Source organism: Juglans regia, chromosome 7 (genome assembly GCF_001411555.2).
Source record: "Juglans regia cultivar Chandler chromosome 7, Walnut 2.0, whole genome shotgun sequence".
Taxonomy (NCBI): domain Eukaryota; kingdom Viridiplantae; phylum Streptophyta; class Magnoliopsida; order Fagales; family Juglandaceae; genus Juglans; species Juglans regia.
The window spans coordinates 26,409,299-26,435,250 of NC_049907.1; the positions used below are offsets into that span (position 1 = coordinate 26,409,299).

General features: G+C 38.2%; 1 protein-coding gene across 2 annotated transcripts; it reads left to right on the plus strand.

The window, feature by feature from the left end:
* Nucleotides 1–431: 431 nt before the first annotated feature.
* Nucleotides 432–25,425, plus strand: LOC108987333 (importin beta-like SAD2). 2 transcript variants are annotated; one of them, XM_035691651.1, is made up of 22 exons: nucleotides 432–768; nucleotides 1,006–1,141; nucleotides 1,226–1,313; nucleotides 1,616–1,765; nucleotides 3,333–3,495; nucleotides 4,041–4,225; nucleotides 4,318–4,491; nucleotides 5,758–5,903; nucleotides 5,987–6,110; nucleotides 6,200–6,380; nucleotides 6,721–6,880; nucleotides 6,991–7,032; nucleotides 7,173–7,291; nucleotides 7,362–7,560; nucleotides 15,373–15,504; nucleotides 17,084–17,187; nucleotides 17,331–17,510; nucleotides 22,777–22,916; nucleotides 23,080–23,219; nucleotides 23,312–23,469; nucleotides 24,311–24,437; nucleotides 24,559–25,425. In XM_035691651.1, the coding sequence occupies exons 1-22, from the start codon at nucleotides 679–681 to the stop codon at nucleotides 24,717–24,719; spliced, it is 3,099 nt and encodes a 1,032-aa protein (XP_035547544.1). In that variant the 5' UTR covers nucleotides 432–678; the 3' UTR covers nucleotides 24,720–25,425. The 2 variants fall into 2 exon arrangements, with proteins under 2 accessions (XP_035547544.1, XP_018815773.1); XM_018960228.2 differs by having other exon boundaries at nucleotides 433–768; nucleotides 23,309–23,469.
* The last annotated feature ends 527 nt before the right edge of the window (nucleotides 25,426–25,952 follow it).

Here is a 25,952-nt window from a genome sequence, read left to right on the forward strand (position 1 = left end):
ATAAAAATATTGTTAAAAATAATATTTTATTTAACTTTTATCTCATCTCAATTTACTATCTTTTATTTACATGTTAAAAGTTTACCGATTGTATTTATTATCGGTCGAAGTTATAGAAATGATAAAAATGAGTGTAAATTATAAAGAGTTTTGTTATACGACCTCCGCCACACTCCACAATCTATATTTTTTTAAATTTTTTAAATTTTTTATATTTTTTTTAAATTTTTTTTGAGTTTATTATTTTTAAATTATTTCAAATTTTATATTCATTATTTATATAATAAATATTTAATAAAAAAAATAAAAATAATATAGAGTATGGAGTGTTGAATGTTAAGAGATTGTAAAGATTTATTCAATTATAAATTATAAATTATAAATTTCGATTAAAAATCGAAGTAGGGGTACAGTCAACCGGTGAGTATATGAAATTGAAGTTAGACTAGCGTAAACCCTAGAGCTTTATAAACACCGCCACGATCGACTCTCCCCTTCCGCATCCTTCCTGAACACACACAGCACACTCTCGGCTGTATCCTCTCTTTCTCTTTAGTCTTTGTGCGTCTTAAAACCCTAGAGGGACGCCGGAAAAAGAAGGGGGGGTTTGGATTCAGATCATTTTCGATCGCCGATTTTCTCGATCCGAATTCGTTTCGGATCCTACATACTCCCGCTATGGACCTTCCTAGCCTCGTCGTCGTCCTCCAAGGTGCTCTAAGCCCCAATCCCGATGAACGTAAGGCGGCGGAGCAAAGCCTCAATCAGGTTCCTCATTTCACTGTTCCATCTTTAATTTATTTTTCAGGGAACGATTTGTATCAGAATTATGCTTATTGATTATTGTTCGTTTCATCTCGATTATGTATAATCTCTACTTCCATGTGAAAAGATCGTTTCTCAACAATACAGAAAAAAATGCTTTGTTTTTCGTAATTAAGAGAGGCTCGTAGATCAATGCATGTTTGTTTTATTTTGGTTGGTGCTGTAATTTCCGTATGGCAGTTTCAGTACACGCCTCAACATTTGGTGAGGCTATTGCAAATCATTGTGGATAACAACTGCGACATGGCTGTCCGCCAAGTCGCCAGCATTCATTTCAAGAATTTCATCGCCAAGAACTGGTCGCCTAATGAGCCTGGTACGGTACGCCACGTGATTTGTTGTCTTAATTGTTTGCTAAATTTCTATTTATAATTTTGTTCCTTTTTTTGGTTCGATGTAGATGAGCAGCAGAAGATTTTGCAAAGTGATAAAGACTTGGTGAGGGATCATATTCTAGTGTTTGTACCCCAACTTCCTCCTCTGTTAAGGTAAAATTTTCTAACTGCGGTAGATTTGGTTTTGCTTTCATTTTTGTTAGTTGTAGTATATACATGTTCCTAACTTACCCATCAAAGAAAAAAAGTATATACATGTTTCTAACGACCACGTCTGCATGTGTCCATTCTTCTTGACGCATGCTTTCCAAGTTTTAATTTGTTAATTGTAACTTTTCATGATTCTCTGATAAAGCCTATTGCTATTTGTCCAATCTGATATAAAAACTCAGTCGTATGTCTTTGATAAATCATATTCTAGCACTTGAAGTAAATTGAAATGCTACATTGTACAGGGTACAGCTAGGTGAGTGCCTCAAGACGATTATCCATGCTGATTACCCTGAACAATGGCCACTTCTTTTGGACTGGGTGAAGCATAACTTACAAGATCAACAAGTGCATGGAGCTTTATATGTATTGCGGATACTTGCTAGAAAATATGAGTAAGTTTATGTCTTTCATCCTAGTTTAGGTTTAGAGCTGAAAGTAAGAGATAATAAAGTCAAAGTGACGTTCCTTTAAAATTATGCAATGGCTTGTGTCCTTTTTTATACATTTATCCAGTTTAGAACTGTTCTTTGGTCCCTTTTTTTACCCTGATAGGAAGTTCAAGAGAACTGACGTAATCTATTTTGTACATGCATGCATAAGCTAATGCTTGCTTTTAAGTTATATATCTTTCTTGATAATTAATACTCTTATGTAAATTAAAAGGATGAAATACTGTTTCTTCCAATGAATTCGTTTTCCTTATTTTATTTTACTTTATGGAAAAAATAATATGTTGTATTTACATTTCTTAGAGCATTGACATTGGATTAGCCAAATACATTTTCATCTTCAAATTTAGTAAATATCATCCATATTTGCTACACATTGAATTAGCTAAATTGTTTTCATCCAAACTATAAGTTACAGTAAATCCATTCTTCTTTTCAAATATGAAAAGAACTATAGCAAGTCTAAAAGTACTTTTTGAGATTATTATATTATAAATATGATATTTTTATTCATATGAGATTTTATCATTCATATACATATGAGATTATTATATTATAGATTGTTAGATTGTGAAAATAAAAATGAATATGATTTGTTATAGGTTATTAAAGATTATGAAAATAATATAAAAATTAATTAAAAAATAAAATAATAATATTTTATTATTATAGAGAGTGTGATGACTAATCCAATGTAGACTTCAAGTTTTGAATGATTAGCTAAAAGTGAAAAAGCTGCATATTAGTCAAAATTTGAAGAATAGGATAACCAATCCAATGCTAATGCTCTTACAGTTGCCTATCTTAATACTTATTAAAAAAAAAAAAAAAACAGTTGCCTATCTTAATGAAGAAAAACCTGCTTTGCGTGAAAGGCTACGAGGGCTTGCATTTGTCTCAGTTTCACCTTCATGATTTCAGTCCTTTAGAGCCTGTCTGTTGATTTAACCAACCAGTAGCAATATATTGTCAGTTTAAGCCTTCGGTGTCATTCTCTCTCTCTCTCTCTCTCTCTCTCTCTCATATGTTGAGTTTTAAGGTTAAACATCCTTTTAGTCATTTATGTTCATTCATCTGTGTCCTTGGGCTATGCCTATTTTTGTATTAATAAAATTTCTTTTACTGATTAAAAAAAGTTATTTCTGTTCATTCATTCTTAAGAATCCTTTATATGTTCTCATGGAGAGGCATCTACTTGTGTTAATGGACATGATAGTGAACACAGTCCCAGCGTTTGAGTATTGTAAATGATTAATAGAGTACACTCAAGCATTAGTATTTTAGGAAAAAATCATGGCTTAACTTTCTGAAGTGTCCATCATATTGTTTTTTATGTATGCTGTTGTCTTGAGCAATGGTACTTAATTGATACATTTCTGAATGTTGTGGAACTCTATCCCTAAATAAGTTTGCCATGTTGAAGCCTCTTTTATTTCCGTGTTTACAAGATGCACTTGTGTTCATGTCAATCTTGCTTACCGAAATTTATTTTATTCTTTTTTATACTTAGGTTCAAGTCTGACGAGGAGAGAACACCGGTTTGTCACATTGTTGATGAGACATTTCCTCATTTGCTCGATATATATAACAAGCTTGTCCAGATTGTCAACCTGTCGTTGGATGTAGCAGATTTGATCAAGCTTATTTGTAAAATATTTTGGTCATCCATATATGTAAGTTGGTAGATGGAGAGTTTGAAAGTCTACCTTCTATCCATGAATTTCATTCTACTTGGTGCTTCAATTTGGGTTTCAATTTTATTTGGTTGCATGTTTGTAGACGTTGCATTAAAGTTGTTTTATAAGAATATCCATTGAAATCCTTCTCTCTCCCTCTCTCTGTCTCTGATCTAATTAGTTGTGAGCACAAGGCTTTTGGATGGCGTCAAAATGGCCTTCCATGTGCTGCAAGCTGTTTTCTTTGATTTCTCTTTCAACACTCTTAACCTACTAGGATAATCATATTGGATATGCATTGCCTTTTACTTTTTCTTTTTCTAGCATGTGGGAAGCTTTCTGGTTTGTAAACAATACTGCCTTGGGGCTAATGCATTTTTTCAAATAAAGTTGGTTTCCATAAAATTTTAATTTTTCAGTTTAAAGACTTGAAAAGTCTTGTGGTAGAAAATCTTTTAACTATCTTCTTACCCTTCCCTTTCTTGTTCTTTTACCTCTCTATGACTAATTATTAAATTTTGGTTTATGTTTGTTCTTTTCAGTTGGAGATTCCAAAACAGCTCTTTGACCCGAATGTGTTCAGTGCTTGGATGATTCTTTTTCTAAATGTATTAGAGAGGCCTGTCCCCTTGGAAGGGCAGCCTGCTGACCCCGAGCTTCGGAAATCATGGGGGTGGTGGAAGGTCAAGAAATGGACAATTCACATTTTAAACAGGCTATACACTCGGTAAGTTATTAGATTTGAAACAAAAAATAAGAATGGGCTTTGAGGCAAGAGGCATTCTGACTTGCCATCGGCATTTAAACTATTATTCACAGGTTTGGTGATTTGAAACTTCAAAACCCAGAAAACAAAGCTTTTGCTCAAATGTTTCAGAAGAATTATGCTGGCAAGATTTTGGAGTCTCACTTGAACTTGCTGAATGTGATTCGTGTTGGTGGCTATTTACCCGACAGAGTTATCAATCTGATTCTTCAATACTTGAGCAACAGGTTTTTTTTTTTGGCACTTTTTTGTTTTTAAGCCTTAACTGTCATATATTAAACTCATTGTATCTTCCTCTTTTATGAATTTTCTGATTCATTTAATCTTCTTATCAGTTGCATAATCTGTTTTTTATGTGGTTTTTTAGAAGAAGTGGATTTCATTTAGTGATTTTCATTTTTCTATGATATCATCATAGGTTTTAAAATCCTAGAAGACCAGTTCATGTTGCACTCAGGCTCATACAAGTTTTTGCGCAACTGAACCCAACTCATATCAACTACAAAGAGTTTGCTTTATTAATATAGTTAGGATAAAAAAACTGATTATCATGTGGAATTCAAATGAAAGAGAGTTTTAAACCATATTCTCCTTGTCTGGTACCTTCCTCCCCCCTTTCCCCCTTCTTTTAGATTTTACTTAATTATTTTTCATTCGAGGATGTTATGGGTAGAGAAGACCAGAGTGAAGCGCTGTTGAAGGTAGAGTAAAGCGATGTGGAAGATGATCCCATGTTGCTTGTTGTGTGTATTTGGAGAGAATGGAACGAACAGAGCTTTGACGATAAGGAAATGATGTTGGCAGATATTAAGGACTGTCATTTTAAGATCCCTTTTTATTGGATTTGTGCTAAAAAGATCAGGATTTTTTAGCTCTTTTTTTTATTATCTTTTTAGGTTTTTGGCTTGGATCTCTGGCAACACCTTTTCTACTCATTAATAAGTTTTAACTTATACAAAAGGGTAGAGGAGAGCGTCTTTTTTGCCAATGTGTTCTTGAAGTCATGGATGATGTATGTTTTAAAGGGTGTGTTTTTTATTTTTACCAATAAAAAAAGGTTTGTTTTGAAAAGAAGTATCATAAATGACTCTGGGTGTTGGGGATATGAATGCTTGCATGTCATTGTGAGAAGCATCATATTTTTCCAGGATTATTAATTTGAAATCTTTTGGGTGGAGGGAACTGGGAAACTTGCATGTTAGGAGAAGAACCATAATAATTTATTTGATTTTCATCAATTTTATTGCGTTGAGTTATGATGCATGTTCTTGAAGTTCTGGATTCCACTGACACTGTCTGTCTTTATTGTAATATAGCTCCATGACACGTGAAAGTAGAATTAATGTCATGTCATGCTGTCCATCTAGTTTATCTCAAGACCTTCAATATCTTGGTGCATTGCTTCACTTACTGCTGCTCTGTTGCCACGCTATATATCAATATATGTTGAAAGAATCTATTTAACCCTCCTCTTTTATACCATGTATATGCAGTATCTCGAAGAACAGTATGTATAATCTGCTCCAATCTCGACTTGATACTCTTCTTTTTGAGATAGTTTTTCCGCTTATGTGCTTCAATGACAATGATCAAAAGCTTTGGGATGAAGACCCTCATGAGTATGTGAGGAAGGGTTATGGTATGGCCTTATGACATTAATTTATTGCTTTAAATACCTTGGATTGTTGTAGTTGATTCAGGACTTCTTCTGGTTGGCTTCAGATATAATTGAAGATTTATACAGTCCAAGGACTGCTGCCATGGATTTTGTCAGTGAGTTGGTTAGAAAACGTGGAAAAGAAAATCTGCACAAGTTTATTCAATTCATTGTGGAAATTTTTAAGAGGTATGTATTTTAATTTCATTTCATTGTTGCCATGTATGTATCAAAAAATTGAGTGTCTTAATTGTTTCTTGTATTTTTTCCTATACCAGTTATGATGAAGCTCCAGTAGAGTACAAACCCTACAGACAGAAAGATGGTGCTCTTCTTGCAATCGGAGCTCTCTGTGATAAATTGAAGCAAACTGAACCTTACAAGTCCCAACTCGAGCGTATGTTAGTGCAACACGTTTTCCCCGAGTTCAGTAGTCCGTTTGGGCATCTTAGAGCTAAGGTTTTTGAGTCTAAAACTCTATTCTGTTCAGTTACTATTGTAACATTTGGCTAGTTATTAGTTTGCATGTTGCAGTTTGTTGTGATATTTGACAATACTCTGCTGTTGGCTTGTCTTCTTCAAACACCAATTTTAGAACTAAAGTGTTGCATGCCAAATTATCAGAGAAATTTTATTTTCAAGTGATTTATTTTTTATCCCATTCGATAAGGTTGAGAAATATATATTTTCGTTATTTTTTCTTTAGTGTTCCATTTGACTGGGAATTTATTTAAGTACATTGTTATTGTACTGCCTTCGGAAAATAGCTTATTATTGTGAATATTGTTCTGGATGTTAGGCTGCATGGGTTGCAGGACAGTATGCACATATAAATTTCTCAGATCAGAACAATTTTCGTAAAGCTTTACACAGCGTTGTGTCTGGGATGCGTGATCCAGAACTTCCCGTTCGTGTTGATTCTGTTTTTGCATTGCGCTCTTTTGTTGAGTCTTGCAGAGGTATATATATACAATGGGGTTTATGTGCGTTGTTGTGTATCTTATATTTATTTCTCCATTGGTTTGGATGTTGTCTGCTTGATGGAATTAGCACCTTGTTAACTTTGCAGATTTGAATGAAATCCGCCCAATTCTTCCTCAACTCCTAGATGGTATGCAGTTTATGACACTTTGCAAAGGCTGTTAACAATGTGACTTATTGAATTTTTCTTATTAGTAAACAAAAGTCAATAGTCTTATATATCAACTTATTGAATGAAAGATATAACATATGTAATTTTCTCTCATGCAGAGTTCTTTAAACTAATGAATGAAGTTGAGAATGAGGACCTTGTATTTACTTTGGAGACTATAGTGGACAAGTTTGGGGAGGAGATGGCACCATATGCTCTTGGGTTATGCCAGAATTTGGTAATATTTGCTATCACATCCTTTTATTTTTGCAAGTGTCTTCAATGCTTGACAGTCCCTTTTTTCTCAGGCGGCTGCATTTTGGAGGTGTATGAACACAGCTGAAGCTGATGATGAAGCTGATGATCCTGGTGCTTTAGCTGCAGTTGGTTGTTTACGTGCCATTAGCACAATTCTCGAATCAGTGAGCAGGCTTCCTCACCTTTTTGTGCAAGTCGAGCCAACTTTGCTTCCTATAATGCGTAGAATGTTGACAAGTGATGGCCAAGGTGTGCATTTGATACTCTGATTTGGCTTAAGACGATGATTTTCTTTTTTCTTTTTAATTTTCCAAAAAATCTCATTTCATGCAAAATTTTTATGTTGCTTATATTATTTAGTTAGTCTTGTAGACAAGGATTTTTAGGTCTCTCAACGGTATCTTGTTTGATCATCAATTACATTTTCTACTACAGCTGGTCAATTAGTTTTATGGAACCTTTTAGTGGGCATCATTTCGCGATTGGGTTATTTATCTTTCAAAAATTTTTTGTTTGACTTGTTAGATGATCGGTATCCATGCCATCTATAGGGGTGCGTAAACGGGTTGGGTATCCTGTCTTTATGCCAGCACATGTAAATTGTTTTTGAGAAGTGAGCACATGTAATTTTTATTTTTGGTAAGACAAAAAAATCTAATTGGTGTGCACACATGTAAAATTGAATTGATAAGTGTGCAGATGGGTAAAATTTAATTGATATATGAGAAGTGAACACTTGGAGATACTTTTTTTTTTTAATGTGTCGGGGAACCTCTCCAAGGCAAGACCGACCCTTCTGACCCATCCCTGCAGAGTAAACCTTGGCCCCGTGCACCTCACCCTCAAAAATTTTCTTACACGAAACTAGTTAAATCGCTAGCTTTACACCAGGGGGTGTGGCCCCAAAGGATTGTTTGCTCCCATGAGGATTGGCAACACCTCTTTGCATAATGATGCTTTTTTGAATGCCTATATGATTATTTTCAGATATTGGTTACAAGCCTTGTTTGCGAGCTTAGACGATGGGAGTGTTGGTAAAAAGCGTGCTTAAGCACAAAGGCTGAAGTGCTTTTCTTACCAAAAGTGAACTGCATCTACAAAAGCGTGCTTTTTGGACCTTTTTAGGGGGCTTAAAGCACAAAAAAGCTTAAAGCTCCAAAAAGTGCGTTTTTGTATTTTTTTTTTTTTTAAAACATCTAATATCGGTTGAAGTCCCAAAATGATGTTAAGAAAATTTTCTTGAGGATTTAGTTGATATTGAAGATTATTTACATGTCGTGGTGCCACTTGATTTTGTATGTGATGTATATGCTTTGAACCGGATATAATAACCTATCTATGAAAGGGAAGATGATATGTTCTGCTAAGGTTGATGATCCAACCGTTCAACAACAGTGGATAAATCTAAGAAGAATGGCCAGCCTTGCACTATTCATTGTGACAAACTAATTTATATGATGTATGTGTGGCCGGCCTTGATGTCTGGTAAATGTCCAGTTGAGAAAATTTACCCGTGTGACTGTTACGTAATGGACATATAAATTGCTGTGCAATGCATTTAAAGGGATATCTTTTTTCATGACTGAAAGTTGAAAGTCGGTGTCGCAAGTTCCCTCTCAGTATAGAAGAATCTAGTTTCTAATAATTCCATGGTAATGTTTATTGTCCTACAATATAATCTTTTTTGATCGGTAAACAAATTTTTATTGATCAAAAGGGAGACAGAGTGTCCAAGTACACGGGACATATACATGAACACGATCACAATGTCTAGCTTAGAGATACAAGAAACTCATGAAAAGACCTGCCATGAAAATCAATTACAATCGACCAATGGAGTAAAGTATTGAAAAACAAAATTCTAAGCTCCTCCATTGATCTTTCTTGATCTTCAAAGCATCTTGCATTCCGCTCCCTCCAAATGCACCACCATAGACAAATAGGTAACATCTTCCATATGGATGCAATTTGAGTGTTTCCCCTAATACCTCTCCAAGAGGCTAAAAAATCACACACCCTTTCCGGCATAATCCACGCTAATCCCACCCGTGCTAAGAAATGATATATCTTGGCCTTCCATTAGGTGCGGCGTTCAAATCGAAATCTATTTGGGATGTTATAGAAAAAATGGAGAGGAAACTAGCTGGTTGGAAGAGGATGTACTTATCTAAAGGGGGCCGGGTGACTCTCATAAAAAGTACCCTGTCTAACTTACCAACTTATTTCCTTTCCTTATTTCCACTCCCTGTTAAGGTGGCTCATCGCCTGGAGAAAATTCAACGGGATTTCCTATGGGGAGGGATCAAAGATGAGTTTAAATTTCACTTGGTGAAATGGGCCACAATTTGTTCCCCTATCAAAGAAGGAGGTTTAGGTATACGGAATTTGAGAACTTTCAATCAAGCCTTGCTTGGCAAATGGTTATGGAGATATCATCAAGAACGGGAGGCCTTGTGGCGAACCGTTATTGCTTTGAAGCACGGGGAATCTTGGGGAGGGTGGTGTTCTAATGAGGTGAGTGGACCTCATGGAGTTGGGCTTTGGAAACACATTAGAAGAGGGTGGGACACATATGCAGCACTTGCTTCAAAGTCGGCAACGGATCTAAGGTAAAGTTTTGGCATGACTTATGGTGTGGTGATCGGGCGCTCAAGGATGTTTATCCACAAGTTTATAGCCTAGCAAGAAGGAAAGAAGCTTCTATCGCAGATCTTGGCAAATGGTTATGGAGATATCATCAAGAACGGGAGGCCTTGTGGCGAACCGTTATTGCTTTGAAGCACGGGGAATCTTGGGGAGGGTGGTGTTCTAATGAGGTGAGTGGACCTCATGGAGTTGGGCTTTGGAAACACATTAGAAGAGGGTGGGACACATATGCAGCACTTACTTGCTTCAAAGTCGGCAACGGATCTAAGGTAAAGTTTTGGCATGACTTATGGTGTGGTGATCGGACGCTCAAGGATGTTTATCCACAAGTTTATAGCCTAGCAAGAAGGAAAGAAGCTTCTATCGCAGATCTGATTATCTCTTCCAATGGCTCTTCCCAATGGAACCTCACTTTTCATAGAGATGCACAAGATTGGGAGATGGACGACCTTTCGGCCTTTTTTGATTTTGTGTATGCCACTAGTGTGTTGGGGGAAGGAGAAGACAAGATATGTTGGCGTCCATCTAAGAAGGGAGTGTTCACAGCTCGCTCTTTCTACCACTCCTTAAACTTGCACAACTCAGTTCCATTCCCATGGAAAAGCATTTGGAAGACAAAGGCACCTCTAAAGGCAGCTTTTTTTGTATGGACAGCATCTTTGGGGAAGATTCTTACCATAGATAACCTAAGGAAACGTGGCATTATCGCTATAAATTGGTGTTACATGTGTAAGAAGAGTGGTGAGTCCGTTGACTATCTTACCTTCCAAGACGGATGCCAGACTCTCCACGTTGGGTACATGTCCCACTGGCACTACCTCTGATTTAGCCAAGTTCACCTTCAAACCTGACACGGCTTTAAAGCATAATAAAAGAGCTCTCAAAGCTCGAATTTGCTCCCGTCTGGCCTCACAAAAGATTAGTGTATCATCGGCAAACAAAAGGTGAGTGATGTTAAGCAACCCTGACCTTGCCTCTCCCACTGAGAATCCTGATATGAATCCTCCCTCTACCGCCCCTGAAATCATCTTGCTGAAAGCTTCCATTACAAAAACAAAGAGAAGAGGAGAAAGAGGGTCTCCTTGTCGCAAACCTCGGGAGCTCTTAAAAAAACCTTTGGATGTGCCATTCACCAAAACAGAGAAACAAGGCGTGGAAATACAATGCAGGATCCAAGAACACCATTTAGAGCCAAAACCGCATCTTTCCAGCATATAAATTAAGAACCTCCAGTTGACGTGATCGTAAGCTTTCTCCATGTCCAACTTACAAAGGAGTCCCGGCTCACCCGATTTAATACGACTCTCCAGACATTCGTTGGCTATAAGCACCGAGTCAAGGATTTGCCTACCTTGAACAAATGCATTTTGAGGCTTCGAAATCAAGCCTTCCATCACCTTACTCAGTCTGTTCGCCAATACTTTGGATAAAATTTTGTATAGCCCACCCACCAAACTAATGGGACGAAAATCTTTCACTTCTACAGCACCTGGCTTTTTAGGAATGAGTGTTAAGAATGTACTATTAAGGCTTCTCTCAAACCGCCCGCTTCTGTGAAATTCATGAAAAACCTCCATAATGTCATCTTTAAGCACATCCCAACATGTCTGGAAGAAAGCTATGGAGAAGCCATCGGGCCCTGGGGCTTTATCACCCGCCATACCCTTAATCACCGCCCTGACCTCTACCTCATCAAATGGCCTCTCCAGCCGTTCCGCAACCTGCGGGTCAAGAACATCAAACACCAACCCGTCAAGTCTCGGTCTCCACTCAAATTGTTCCGAAAATAACTTATCATAGTAGTTGACAATGTGGTCTGAGATCTCGGTATGGTTGGAAGAGACCGCCCCATCTATCAGCAAAGTATCTATAGTATTGTACCGCCTATGTGAGTTGGCCACTTGGTGAAAAAACTTGGTACATCTATCCCCTTCCTTTAACCATAAAGCTCGAGATTTCTGACGCCACGATATTTTTTCCAAAAGAGACAACCGTTCAATGTCCGCAACCACTTGGGATTTGCGGGCCCGTTCGGTTTCAGTGCAAACCCTCTCCTCTTCCACACCCTCCATATTCTTAAGCTCCTCCATTAGAACAGATTTCTGACTGTCCACATTACCAAACTCTTGTATATTCCACTCCTTCAGGTCCTTTTTCAAAGACTTTAACTTGCATGCCATCTTATGGCTAGCATTACCATTAAAATGGTAAGAGGACCACCATTGTCTTATTCTGTCCAGAAAACCCTCTGACTTCAACCACATGTTCTCAAATTTGAAATACCTTGGGCCTCTTCTGATGCTCCCACAGTTCACAAGAATGGGGAAATGATCTGAATACAACCCGGGAAGTCTCTTCTGAATGAGATTCGGATATTGTGCCTCCCATTCCGGAGAGATTAAAAATCTATCTATCCTCGACCAAGATGGGATTTCTCGGTTGTTAGACCAAGTGAATGAACCACCTGCAAGAGGAATATCTAGTAAATTCTGTTCGGAAATGAAGTTAGAAAAATCTACCATTGGTGAGTTGAAACCCGATCTACCTGATCTCTCGCTCGGGAAACGGGTGACGTTAAAATCACCTCCAATACACCAAGGTAAGTCCCATAAACTGTAAATACCGGCCAACTCATCCCATAGTAGCCTTCGAGACCGGTCAAAATTAGGCCCATAGACGCCTGCAAAAGCCCACTGATAACCATCCCTTATGTTCTTAAAAGAGCAAGCCACCACATAATCCCCCATGCAATCTTCCATTTTTTCCACCACCCTTTTGTCCCACATAACTAGTATGCCTCCGGAAGCTCCATTTGACGGTAAATACAGCCATCCCACATGCAAACCGCCCCACAAACTCCTAATAGTACGAAGAGAAATAAATGCCAGTTTAGTTTCTTGTAGGCAAACAATGTCTACTTTCCAACTACGGAGAAGGGACCTAATAAGTAGTCGTTTATTCACGTCATTGATCCCTCTCACGTTCCAAGATAAGATTTTAGGCTTCATTAACAAGAGAAACTTCCCTCCCTTTTGCTCTATCTCTCCCCGAGGTTCCTTCCTTATTATCATAGTTTATGGAGCATTGTAATCTTTTCAATTCTCTTCCTTTTTAGCTGCCGACTTCAGTACCGAGGAGCGACCAGCTTCCATGGCTACTAGGAGAGCCATGAATTGGTCTTCGTAACCTTCACAGGAGATCCCCACCCAACCATGAAGCTCCTCTACTTTTTTTAGTACCCAATCTGATGCTCGATGTGCAATATGAGGTGGAAGCATCTGTAAGGGTATCGGGCTACTCATCTCCTCCTCTTCTCTGCCCCTAGAGTCCCCATAAATGCTCAGCTGACTGGTACCCATCTCCTTTCCACCGACAGAATCTGCTCCCACCAAGATAGTGGGTCTTGACCCACCCATAACTGAGTCTGGTGCAACCACATCATCGGGGTTCACTGTGTCTGGTTCAGCATGCTCCAAACACATCTTCGGGGCTGTCTGTGTCTGATTCGAAGGCATAGGCTCGACTACAGTAGCCAGAGCAACTTCACGTATAAGTCCCGAACCTTCTATAACCTTGTCGCTGCTCGCCGACGGCTCCTCTGACATCGGCGACGAAGTCTGTGCGCCGATACCCTTCATCGTGACAGTCTGTGCAGCTTTCGGTCCATCGTGAGTACAGAGGCCGTCGTAACTCTCTTCTACTTGCTCTGGTTCCGTACCCACCGGCGATGCAACGTCCATCGTTGCCTCTGCGACCTTCGTCGGAGTCGATTGTGTCGTTTCCGGCGACGGTGGCTCAGGCCCACTCGTCGACGGGCCACCTTCGGCCTGCTTCTTCTTCCTCCAGATGGCATCCCGTATCCCCAAGGCCCTTAAGCCCTTCCCTTGGCCCTTAAGCCCACCATCCGTGTCCCCAAGGCCCACTTGGCAACCCAAGCCCATTCCTTCCAGATTATTAAAACTCTCAACGCACCGTATTAACTCCCCTACTCTATTAGTTAGCTCCCCCAACGATTCCTGCACTTCACGTAACTCCATCAGAATTATTTCTTCTTTCGGTCCCATCATCCCTCTGCCAATACCAACTCCACACTGAGTATCTGCCGAAAGAGGAGGTAATCCCTTTTGCAAGCCTCCTATCACAGTGCGCTGCACAGCTCGAGGCACCTCCAGAGCCTCCTTGTACGACTTGGATGGCCAAGTTTCCACCATCTCAGACGATGGGTTCCTCCCCTGGACAGCTCCTCTGCCCATATCCTTCAACACTGCCACCATCTTCCTCCACCCCATTCCTGCCTTGTCTTCAGGTATGAGGATGTAGCTCCTGCGCCCTCCCCCCCCCATATACAGCCAAAGCCATATATGAGCCACGAGAGTTAGAGCAACGCTGGGCTGTATGGCCTCTGTCACCTTCCCTCCGAGCTGAGTAGTAGCCTTTGTTCTCAGCCTTTAAACAAGCCTCCAGTGAGTTAGCCACCCAACTGATAGTCTCTAAACCCAACCATATGCAGCTCACTCCTTTCCATCCTTTCTCAGTAATGGATACCCTACCCCCAAGTCTTCTCACCTCAAAAACCTTAGACTCTATAGCTAAACAACTAAAAGAGTTCATTTTACTAACAGATAAACGCCGTCAACAACCTCCAAGCACCATTGACAACAAGAAAAGTCTAAAGCGTACGGAGAGAAAAAAACTAAGACCAGAGTAAAAAAAAAGTTTTTTTGTCAAATAATTAGGTTAGTACATTTTTAGCATAGTTTTGGTCATGGAAGTCTGTGAAGCTGAAGTTTCAAGTTAGTGGAACTGCTTATTTGAGTTTTTGTCACTCTCGAGTTGTTGGAACGTTGCCTGGACAATTTGCCAGGATTTCTTCTGTAGTTGGAGTCTTAGGACGTGAGTGCCTGGCATTTTGATCTCTTTTCCATTTCAAGTAAACAGGGACCTACTTATCAAAAAAAAAAAAAAAAAGAGTAAACAGGGACCTAGGCAATAAACTTTTTTTGTTTTATGAAATTATGAAATACATATTCAAATAGCAGCTAGATCTCTTCTTCTGTGGCTGCATTAATCCTTTCAGAAGATAGACTTGCAAAAAAGTATATAATATTTTCTACCTTTTTTGTCACTTAAGACCGCTTATTGTGGAGTCCCATGACAGTAGCACATGGATATCTCTTCTGAGGCTCTAAGCAGCACATGCGGTTTTTCAATTTTGAAGCTTTTGTACTCATTGAAATTCAAAAAGGATATAAATTTTTCTTGTTTAAGGCTTTCATTGTTTCAATTAGCCACTGGAGTCCTAACATATTTGTATGAAATTGCAGACTACCACAGCTTTAGTTGCTCTTTTTCTTCTATAGTTTGGTATTCTATTCACACTCAAGCACCTTTTTTTTTTTCCTGTTACCTGTGCAGAGGTTTTTGAAGAAGTTTTGGAAATTGTTTCGTACATGACTTTCTTTTCTCCGACGATATCTATGGATATGTGGAGTCTTTGGCCCTTGATGATGGAAGCGTTAGCAGATTTCGCTATTGACTACTTTCCAAGTACGATTCTTTCTGACCTTTGTATACTTGGCTGGATATACAAGGGCAATTTCATTTGTACTATTGCATTTATTATCTTTTTTAGGGTAATTTGTTCTATTTATGCAGATTTCTTTATGTATCTATGGTTTTTATAATCAATAACTTGTCTACCACATGACATAAAACTAGAATGAAACATGTTTATTATAAGTCTTGTGATATAATAGGTGTGGCAGTGGCCGTTAAGCAGTGACACAAAGGTCTGGTTTCACCTTTTGGTTGTCAACTACATTCTTATTTGTGTAATAATCTACTTATCAAGCCCCATGTCACAGGTTTGATTCCCTTTGGGATCAAACTGCGATTTAAGTGGGAAGCTATGGTGGTGGGTTGTTGTGCTAGTCTCCCTGGGGGTTTAGGTTCCATGGGTGAGTCCTAAGGGCTCTGCCGTGGGGTGGTTCCCGTCATAAAAAAAAAAAAAAATCTACTTATCAAAAAAAAAATATCCTTCTCTGTTACATATAAAAAAAAAATTATCCTTATCTGTTAGTTCTCTCACACTTTCAGTCCCTTTTTGGGGATCCAACTCTATTAGCCTCTTCAAGTTAAACTAATAAGACGATGCTGTGCCAGACACCCGGTGCCAATAAAATGGAAGTTAAGCTGATAAGAAGTTGAAAAATTATTGAGCATTATTGTTATTGTAGAATATTTCTAAATTTGCCCTCATTGCACTTATCAAATGGGACATCCATTTTGGGACATTTTAAAATATAGGAAAAGGTATTAGTTTTTGTACGATGGAGGGAGCATTAAAGTAACATCTTGGCAACTTATTTATCAGATAAACGTTGTAACAACTTTTTACCGTGTGGATTAAACTTGGCTATGAAAGTCAGTTTGTCCACAGAATAAGCATTGGTGGTGGACAACCTCCAATAATTAATTATGCTGTACCTATTTTGTGGATATCAGTTATCAAGGTCATGTATTTAATGTCCAGAATAAACAAGTTCCGCCATTCTTTTTTGTGGTGCAAATTCTAATCCCATGGCACTTCCTGTTTATTCTGATTTTTTTTTGTCCTCCCTCACTTTACTCCATTGGTTGATTGTAATTCATTTTCATGGCATGACTTTTCACGAATTTCTTGTATCATTAAACTAGCACGCTTAGGCATTGCTCTTGTATATGTCCCGTATACTGGGCTCTTGCCTACTCTTTTGATCAATAAAATCTTTGTTTCTTAGTATCCTTCCCCACTTCTTATCCACCCACCCTTCCCCAATAATAACAACCGCAAAGCATGGCACCTGATTGATTTTGTTCGTTGAGTTCCTTGGAGATATTATATAAAAAATGCCAATGTTAGGACTGAACAGAATGGAGCATTGTCAAAGGTCCGTGTAAAACTGAACAAGTTTTTATTCAATTAGTGGCAGCAATGTGTTATATGTGTCATATGTAGACAATACTGGTAAGTGGCATATATAGACAAATGATGAATTGAAGCATTCCAAGCTGAATCTTTTCTTTAGAACAGATTATCATATTCGTTTTCCATATTTTAATTCTAAGAAGTGCTGTTGTTTTGCAGATATATTGGTTCCTTTGGACAACTACATATCCAGGGGAACAGCACGTTTCCTCACTTGTAAAGAACCAGACTACCAGCAAAGCCTTTGGAATATGATTTCATCTGTGAGTTTCTTTTTGCTTAATAAAAGTTTTTTGGTTCCTAGCTGTCCATCTAAAGCATTGGATTGAGAATGAGAAAAGGCAAGATTGTTTTGATACATTAATTTTTTTTCATTTAAGGTCTGTGTGTTTCTCTGATTTTGCAGATCATGGCAGATAAAAATATGGAGGACAATGATATTGAGCCAGCTCCTAAGCTCATTCAAGTTGTATTTCAGAACTGCAAGGGGCAGGTCGATCAATGGGTCGAGCCGTATCTCAGGATCACAGTTGAGCGATTGCGTCGGGCTGAGAAGTCGTACTTGAAATGTCTTCTCATGCAAGTGGTAGGGACCATGTATAAATTTATTTTTATAAATGCGTTTCATTTTCCATTAAGATAAGTCTCTGCGTTGCTTTGGAAATACATCCCTTGTAACCCCCAGCCAGAGTTTTTTTCTGATAAGTAATAAAATTTCATTAAGTGCAATAGATGCGGTCCAAGTACACAAAATGTATACAAGAGGGACATCTATCTAGGAACACAGATACAAGAAAATTATGGAAATTAAGCCCATTACTGTCTATAAAAGCTTTCTGAAGGAGTGTTGAAAAAGAAAGTCTTGACCTTCTCCATCATCTGTTCACAGTTCTCTAAATTTCTAGTGTGTGGTCTCTTCAAATACACCATATGAGGCAAATAAGAACCATTTTTCACACTGCTGCAATTTGTGGGCTACCAACTCTCTCCACGTGTTGAAAAGGTCTACCATTCCTCTAGGCATGACCTAAGCCAAACTGAATTGAGTCTTTGATGAATTTAGGCCTTGTTTGGATAATTAACTGATCTCAACTCATCTAAATATTACAACTTTCCCAAACTTAGAGACAAAATTTAATAAACAATTCAACTTTTTTAAATCCCAAAACAAAAATAATATTAAAAAACTATATTCTAACAATATTTTATTCGACTTTCAACTCTCATCTTATCTCAACTTAACTCAACTCAACTCAACTCACTACCCAAACCTCCCCTTAGTATGACAGATTGAATCTTGCACCAATATTCATGTAAAAAAATAGAGAAAGATATAGAAATCTATTAGAAGGTTATTGGATATCTAAACTTTATTTTTTCTATAGGTAAATCTAAACTTGAATCTTGATGAAAAGAATTGAAAAAACTTAGAAGACAACTCACCTAAATGATCAAAGGGAGGCCCATTTATACAATTTTTTATACAGGATGAGAAGGGCTGCAGTTTTAGGAAATCCTCCGAGTTTTGGGGGCTGAAAAGGGGCAACAACAAGGGGAAATTGTTACTTGGTTGAAGTAATAAGGTTTATTGTCCTTTTTATAAGAAAAAAGTGAGGTTTTCTTGGGCCATATCAAGGCTCACGAAAAAGTTTTTTAACTCCTTACAAGACTTGGTTTCCTTAGAAAAATATTTTGTATAAGCTCTTAGAGTTTGGCAGCAAGTTTTAAAAGAAAGAGAGTTTAAATCTTGGTTTTATCCCAAAAAAATAGGGTTGGCAACTGAATGGCATTCCCTCCTTGTAGGAATTGATTTTCCATATGATAAACTTATAAACAACTCCTAACTCGTCTTGGATTCTATTGACTATTCGTGTTAGAACATTGATTGGCCTTGTTACATGTAACACCCCCTTCCTGTAGGCTAGGAATGTTACATACTTTTGTAGCCTTTTTTTTTTTAATAAGTAATACTTTCGTAGTTGTGCCCTGTAAAGGGTCCCAACATAATTTTTTTTTTTGTTCGGTAAACAAAATTTTATTGATCATAGGAATGGGCAAGAGCCCAAGTGTATAGGACATATTCAAGAGCAATGCCTAAGCGTGCTAGTTTAGTGATAAAAGGAATTCACGAGAAGTCATGCCATGAAAATCAATTACAATTGACCAATGGAGTAAATTATTGAAAAATAAACTTCTAAGCTGATTCATTGACCACTCTTGATCTTCAGAACTTTTTATCTTTGACTCCCCCCATCAAACGGATAGGGTACACTAGTTCATAGAACTCCGAAAAAGCGTCTATTTCCCAATCTTGTGCATCTATGAGGAATGTTACGTTCCATTGGGGAGTACCATTGGTTAGGATTAAGAGGTCCGCTATCTAAGTTTCTTTCATTCTTGCTATACCATGAACTTGTGGGTAAGTTTCCTTGAGTGCCCTATCACCACGCCATACTTTTTTTTTTTTTTTGATGTCGGCGAACCTCTCCAAGGCAAGGCTCTTCGGATCCATCCCTGCAAAGTAAACTCCGGTCCCATGCACCACACTCTCGAAAGTTTTCCTATACAGAACTTGTTAAATCGCTTGCTTTTTCACCAGGAGTTGTGGCCCAAAGGATTGTTTGCAACCTTGAGGTGTTGAACCTTGGACTTTGAAGGGAGTGATACCCCAAGACCAAGGCCTTCACCACTTGGGCCAACCTCTTGGGGTTTATCACCACACCATACATAGGAAGTAGGTTGGCAGTTGGAAAGAGTAGTTTTGATTGAGGTTACCCTACTACCACTTTTGGATAAGTACATCTTCCAACCAGCCAATTTCCGTTCCATTTTTTCTAGAACATCATCTCAAATCAATTTCGATCTTAATGGAGCACCCAACAGGAGGCCAAGATATTTCATAGGCAGTTGAGATATCTTGCATCCCAAAATGGAAGTCATGCTCTCCGTATTAGGAACATGCCCCACTGAAACTATTTCTGATATAGCCAAGTTCACTTCAACCCCGATGCTGCTTCAAAGCATAAAAGGGGAGCCCTCAAAACTCGAAGTTGGTCATGACTAGCCCCACAAAAGACTAGGGTACGAGAATCCAGCTCGAAGTTGCCTCCCCCAGTGAGAATCCATATATGAACCCACCCTCCACAGCACCTGTAGGCTAGGAATGTTATGTACTTTTGTAACTGTGCCCGGTAAAGAGATCCAACATGTTAAAAATACCTCATTTGTCCAAAATAAATTCCCAAAAACATAACATAAAAAAAGTCTTCTAGCAAGAAAATGGAAAACTGATCTTTTTGTGTAAAAACACTTGAGTGTGAAAGTCCCTTCAAACATGATCTATGCATGGCTCTCTGCTTGTCAACACTATCTTCTTTACCTGGAGATTTTAAAAAACATAAAAACGAAAAAACAAAATGAGTTGAATACTCAATAAGTAGTTCATCATACAGTAAACATGATAGACATATTGTTTTCTTGAAAATGTGCATACTTATAAAATATGAAACTTGTGTGGTTCATACATATAAAACATAACATTCTACATGCACTATGCATGACTTAATTGTACTTGTCTTTCACTTTCCTTATTGGGCCAACACACATTAACCCCATATGCATGGTTGTGCACCGATTCCACTGTTTGTGGCCACAAAGGGAACCACTTAACTTATTAATAACATAAACATGGTGGACCACGCTTAGGTACGTGGCTTGCACATCCATCCTTTTGCATTGATACCATGCATCTCATATGGTCATTCTTATAGCTTCTTTCATAACTTTTCTTTTATCTTTATTATTATGATGCATGTAAGACACATAATAACACAACTGGTTGTTATCATAAATGAAAACATATCATGATTCATGTAAGACACATAATAACATGACATTCAAAAATCACTTTCATCATAACTTGGTACGTAAAAAGGGGCCTTCAATAAAGGGTCGTACATACATAATACTTTAAAAACATCCTTTACCATACATGTGAGTGTATAATCATGCTACTTACCTCTTTGCTTTTAGAGATAACAAACTCGTCAATAATCATATACTTTAAGTTGCTGAAAAAGGGTTGGACTTGATAGGGCGAGGCTGGTTTCTCAATCTCCAGAAATTGCAGCAACTTTCCTAGAGCTTTCATTAAAAAATCAAGCAAGGACCTCAAGAAAACAAGTCTGACATCTTTCTTGGTATTGGCAGCAGTTAATCTAGGGTTAGGGATTTGTTTTCTTGAATAACATCACGTTGGGTTGCTATAAAAACTTTCTAGACTCACGGCAGACTTTATTTTTCTGGTTTTCATATAGTCATTTTTATGAGACATGAAAAATCTAATAATGGGGGCTGTACGAATTTAACTCAATTTGTTTAGAAAAGGGTTCTAAGAATCTTTTTTTATTTTTATTTTTTGATGTTGGGGAACCTTTCCAAGGCAGGGCCCTTCGGACCCATCCCTGCAGAGTAAATCCCGGTCCCGTGCACTGCACCCTTGGAAGTTTCCCTACACAGAACTGGTTAAATCACTGGCTTTTCACCAGGGGGTGTAGCCCCTAGAGATTGTTTGCACCCAAGGGGATTTGAACCTTGGACCTGGGGGGAGCATACACCCAAGCCCAAGGCCTTTACCACTTGAGCCAACCCCTAGGGGTTCGAAGAATCTTAATGTCTAGGAGTTATAGGGAAAATATGCTCCTATTCTTTGGATCCATTAAGGAGTCATAAGTGGGTCTGATTTCTACTTTCCAAAATCTGGAGCAGCTCAAATCCAATCTCAAAAGAGTCCTAAAGCAGGCTGTAACAGACTCCTGTTGTCCAAGAATTCTTCTAAAACAACTTTATTGTGGATAGCCTTCATCTAGAAAGTTTCTTGGCACCTAATCAGGTTCTAACTTATCCAAAAGGGTTGGTTTCCAATTATCACGAATTTAACAGCCAAAAATCAAACGGTCTTTGGTTAGAAAATACTTGGGCTTGTCCATCTATATATCGGCTTAATGGGCTGGGCCTCTTATTGGGCCTAATTGGCTGAACCTACCATTTGGAATTTGGGTCCTTAAGTTTATATCCAATCCTATCTCCTCAATACTAGATCCTCAAATAATAGGTGGGGCTAATGGGCCCAATAAAATAATCTTCCTTCTAGCCTTAGCAAAACTGGGCCCATGGTCCAAGCTTATAAAATCTTTATCCAAATCTATAAAATTTGGGTCTGGGTGTTACATTACACCTTTAATCTAGGCACTAAACAACTTTTCCAATACTTCTTTAAAGCATATGGAATATATCTATGGAAATTATGGTGATAATAGTAATTAGAACAACAACAACAAAGAAACACAATTACATATTTCTATTTTGGACCCTTGAATAAAATAATGGGTGTGACATTGTCACTTGCACGGGCTAAAACTACTTTATCTCTGACTGGGTCTGTTTATTATTATTTTTTTTAATTTTACCTGATTGCCCATTGTTATTTACTTGTTAAAATACTTAAGACCGTTGGATTCAATAATCCCTTGGAGGTTGTATTAGACATGAAACGATTAAATAGACCACCATGGCCTTGTTAATGGTGGTATTTATTGTACTTAAGCTAAATAAGGAAACCTTCAGAGCCTTGCTAATTGATAAGAACATTCTGAGAACCACAAAGGATGGATTTTATACCTCAATGTGTCTCTAAACTAACAACTGGTATGTTGAATCTAGAATATCACCGTTATATTTCCTCTGTGGCTTGCATAAAATGAACTTTTTGTTAAAAGGTATCTGCTTCAAAATTACTTGTACTAAAGCTTCTTTTGAGGTGAAATTGTTCTTAAAAAAGAAAATCATTGCAGATAGCAGATGCTCTGTACTACAATGCAGCTATGACACTTGGCATATTGCAAAAGCTAGGTGTTGCAACCGAAATCTTTAACCTTTGGTTCCAGATGCTGCAACAAGTTAGAAAGAGTGGTGTACGTGTTAATTTTAAAAGGTGAACAGTCAATCTTGTTTCCCATTCTTAATGCCCTCCTCTCTCTTCTCCTCCCCCATAAAATATGAGGAAAAAACTTTCTTTTTTCCACCACACCCTTTGTCTGATACTTGCTTCTTGACCCTTTGAGAAGGTTTGGCATGTCATAAATTTTATGTTACAGGGAACATGATAAGAAAGTATGCTGCTTGGGATTGACATCACTCCTGTCACTCCCTGCTGATCAGTTGCCTGGTGAAGCTTTGGGACGTGTTTTCAGGGCAACCCTTGATCTCCTAGTTGCTTACAAGGATCAAGTCGCCGGTCTCTCTCTCTCTCTCTCTCTCCCTCCTCTTTTAACATATCTGCATCGTTTGTATAGATTATTCTAAACTTGTGTGCTTAATGGGCAGAAGCTGCAAAGGAAGAAGAAGCTGAAGACGATGATGATATGGATGGATTTCAAACTGATGATGAAGAAGATGATGGCGATGTCTCTGACAAGGAAATGGGAGTTGATACTGAAGATGGTGATGAAGCTGACAGCATTAGACTTCAAAAGTTGGCTGAACAGGTGTGGATTTTAATCAGCCGTTAAAATTAATTGTATGTTCACTTTTTGAAATAATGGCATGATGGCTACAGTTAATTTGGATAACCCATAAATTTCTTTGGTGTGTATGCAACTTTCATTTGAATCCCAGATCTTGAATAGAACCCCCAGCTTTTTTGCATTGATTGAGAAAGTTTCATCTGAGGCATGCCTAATTATCTGTAGTGCATGCAGAAGAGACACTATTTGGCAAAAAATGCACACAATTTTTTTGGGCTGTTGACATTGTATTGCAAGTTACATGACATGCACGTAGTAAGTTTTGAATCCATGATCTCACGCTCCTCTCCATAAAAGGGGGGAAGAAGTTCCATTTGAGCTAAAGCTGAATGACGTCATGTTATTGTTCTGTTGGTTTTTTTACAATGACGCTTGGACCAAATGACACTTATCCCATAAACAAGGGCTGCAGGGTGAGTTTATGGTTTCAATGCCGTAGATGTATGAGTCATGTTTGTGTCGGAACATATTATTAGTTTGTCATGCTATGTCCTACCCATTGGGTTATAGCCTACTGGTCCAAGGGCAGACTTGGATGAGCTGTAAACTTAGATATCCTGGGTTCGATTCCACATTGGAGTTCCCCTGGATTACTAGATACAATGGTTCTGGTGGGTGTGGAGGTGGGGTCGTGTATCTGGGATTCACTCCCCAAGGGTGGGTTTGGAGGCCCCATCTTGGTATCTTGGTGAGATCCCACGTCATAGGAAATGTTTTTCATGCTGGTTTTATTCGTTCTCAGTTTGTTGCTTTTATTTTTAATACATTTAATTATCATAACTTGACATTCTGTGATGAGCAGGCTAAGGCTTTTCGCCCAAATGATGAGGATGATGACGATTCAGATGATGACTATAGTGATGATGAAGAGTTGCAATCACCAATTGATGAGGTTGACCCTTTTGTTTTCTTTGTGGATACAGTCAAAGGTAAGTGGGAACTCTCTTCAATCCTGTTTTGCTTGAACTCTTTTAATAATGTTACTATTCTGATTGGTAGTGGCCCCACCTTTTTTCTTTTTTCCATTGCCCCACTTTGTTTCAAATCCAGTCTTGCAAGCATCAGATCCATTGAGATTCCAGAACCTTACTCAGACACTTGACTTCCATTATCAAGCCCTAGCCAATGGTGTTGCCCAGCATGCTGAACAGAGGAGGGCAGAGATTGAAAAGGAAAGAATGGAAAAGGCAACAGCTACTGCTGCTGCTTAAGCTTTCAATAGCATGCTGCGGCTAAAATTTTGCTTTGCATATTGCATCTGTTCTGTGACGGGTTGCATACAGCGTTGTTGCCAGTCACCCCATATGAGCATTTGGTTGTTTTAATTATCATGGGTCGGTGAGCCCCAACGATTTCTCGTGTTCAAAGTTCTTGGAAGCTTTGCTTGTCCAAGTCCCCACTGATATACAGTGGGATTAGTGAACCCTGGAGGTAGTTCTTTGTTCTATTCCGGCGTTCAGAGTTATGGTCGTTTTCTGGTGAGAGTGGCTATTCTATGGTAGGAGTAAGCCTGTTTGGAACGGTACGCGTTGTCTTTTCCTCTCTATTCATGTTCATTAGTCCACGGTTTCTCTGGGTGTAGTATTCCGCTTTCCAGGATTTATTGATTTGGAAACCCTAGGACCTGCTTTCTTGGCTTGATAGCAGTTGGGGGTTTCACGCATACAGGTCTTGTAGTATTTGTTTCCCGTTTCTTACGGCTGGTTCATGGCTGTATTGATAATTTTTGCTTCTGGGTCGTCACCAACAAAATTTTCCCCTCCCCCTTTATAAGGTATATACAGTCTAGAGTTCAATATTGGTTTATTTGGGTTGATTGCAGGGGGGCTTCCAAGGGTTGCCTGCTGCCGATTGTAAAACAGTTACTTTTATTCTTTATATAATGTAGATTAACGAGGAGCAGTCCATTTTGATCCATTGTTGTGTATATACTTCGTTTGGAATGATTTTTCTTTCATAGTTGGTGTTTTATTTAAAAATCCGAGTTTCATGAAAAGGCTACAGCACCAAATTTATAAGAGTAATGTATTGGAGAGAGATTGTATAAAGCTTTTTTAATTGATTTACCTCAAGACTAATTCAACCAATGGAAGGGCAGAAGTCGCATTAAAATTTCTTTGAGAATGGAATTGCTCAAGCGGTAAACAAAACAAGCTTGAAGATTTCTCAAGGAGATTTGAGGTAGAGAATGGCTCTAGAAAACGAAGCATTGTATCCAAGTTGGCTTCAACAATGGAGCCAAACCGGTTTAATTGAATGCATTAATTGATTTTACTAATCTTTTATTTTTTTCTTTCTTACTTCATATTTGTTTTGGATATAGACCGGAAGAAAAACAAAGGAAAAGAAACAATAGAAGAGTTAAAGCCAGAGAGCTTACAAAAAGTAAAATTTATAAATTAATGTGGTTTCATATGATAAATGTAAGATTTATTTTATAGTTA

Excerpts from the sequence above, each read along its gene's own strand:
- LOC108987333 (XM_018960228.2), top strand. The coding sequence starts at position 679 with ATGGACCTTCCTAGCCTCGTCGTCGTCCTCCAAGGTGCTCTAAGCCCC. Across the intron at positions 6,881-6,990 it reads TTTTGTTGAGTCTTGCAGAG|ATTTGAATGAAATCCGCCCA; the intron begins GTATATATATAC and ends TTAACTTTGCAG. Across the intron at positions 7,033-7,172 it reads TCTTCCTCAACTCCTAGATG|AGTTCTTTAAACTAATGAAT; the intron begins GTATGCAGTTTA and ends TCTCTCATGCAG.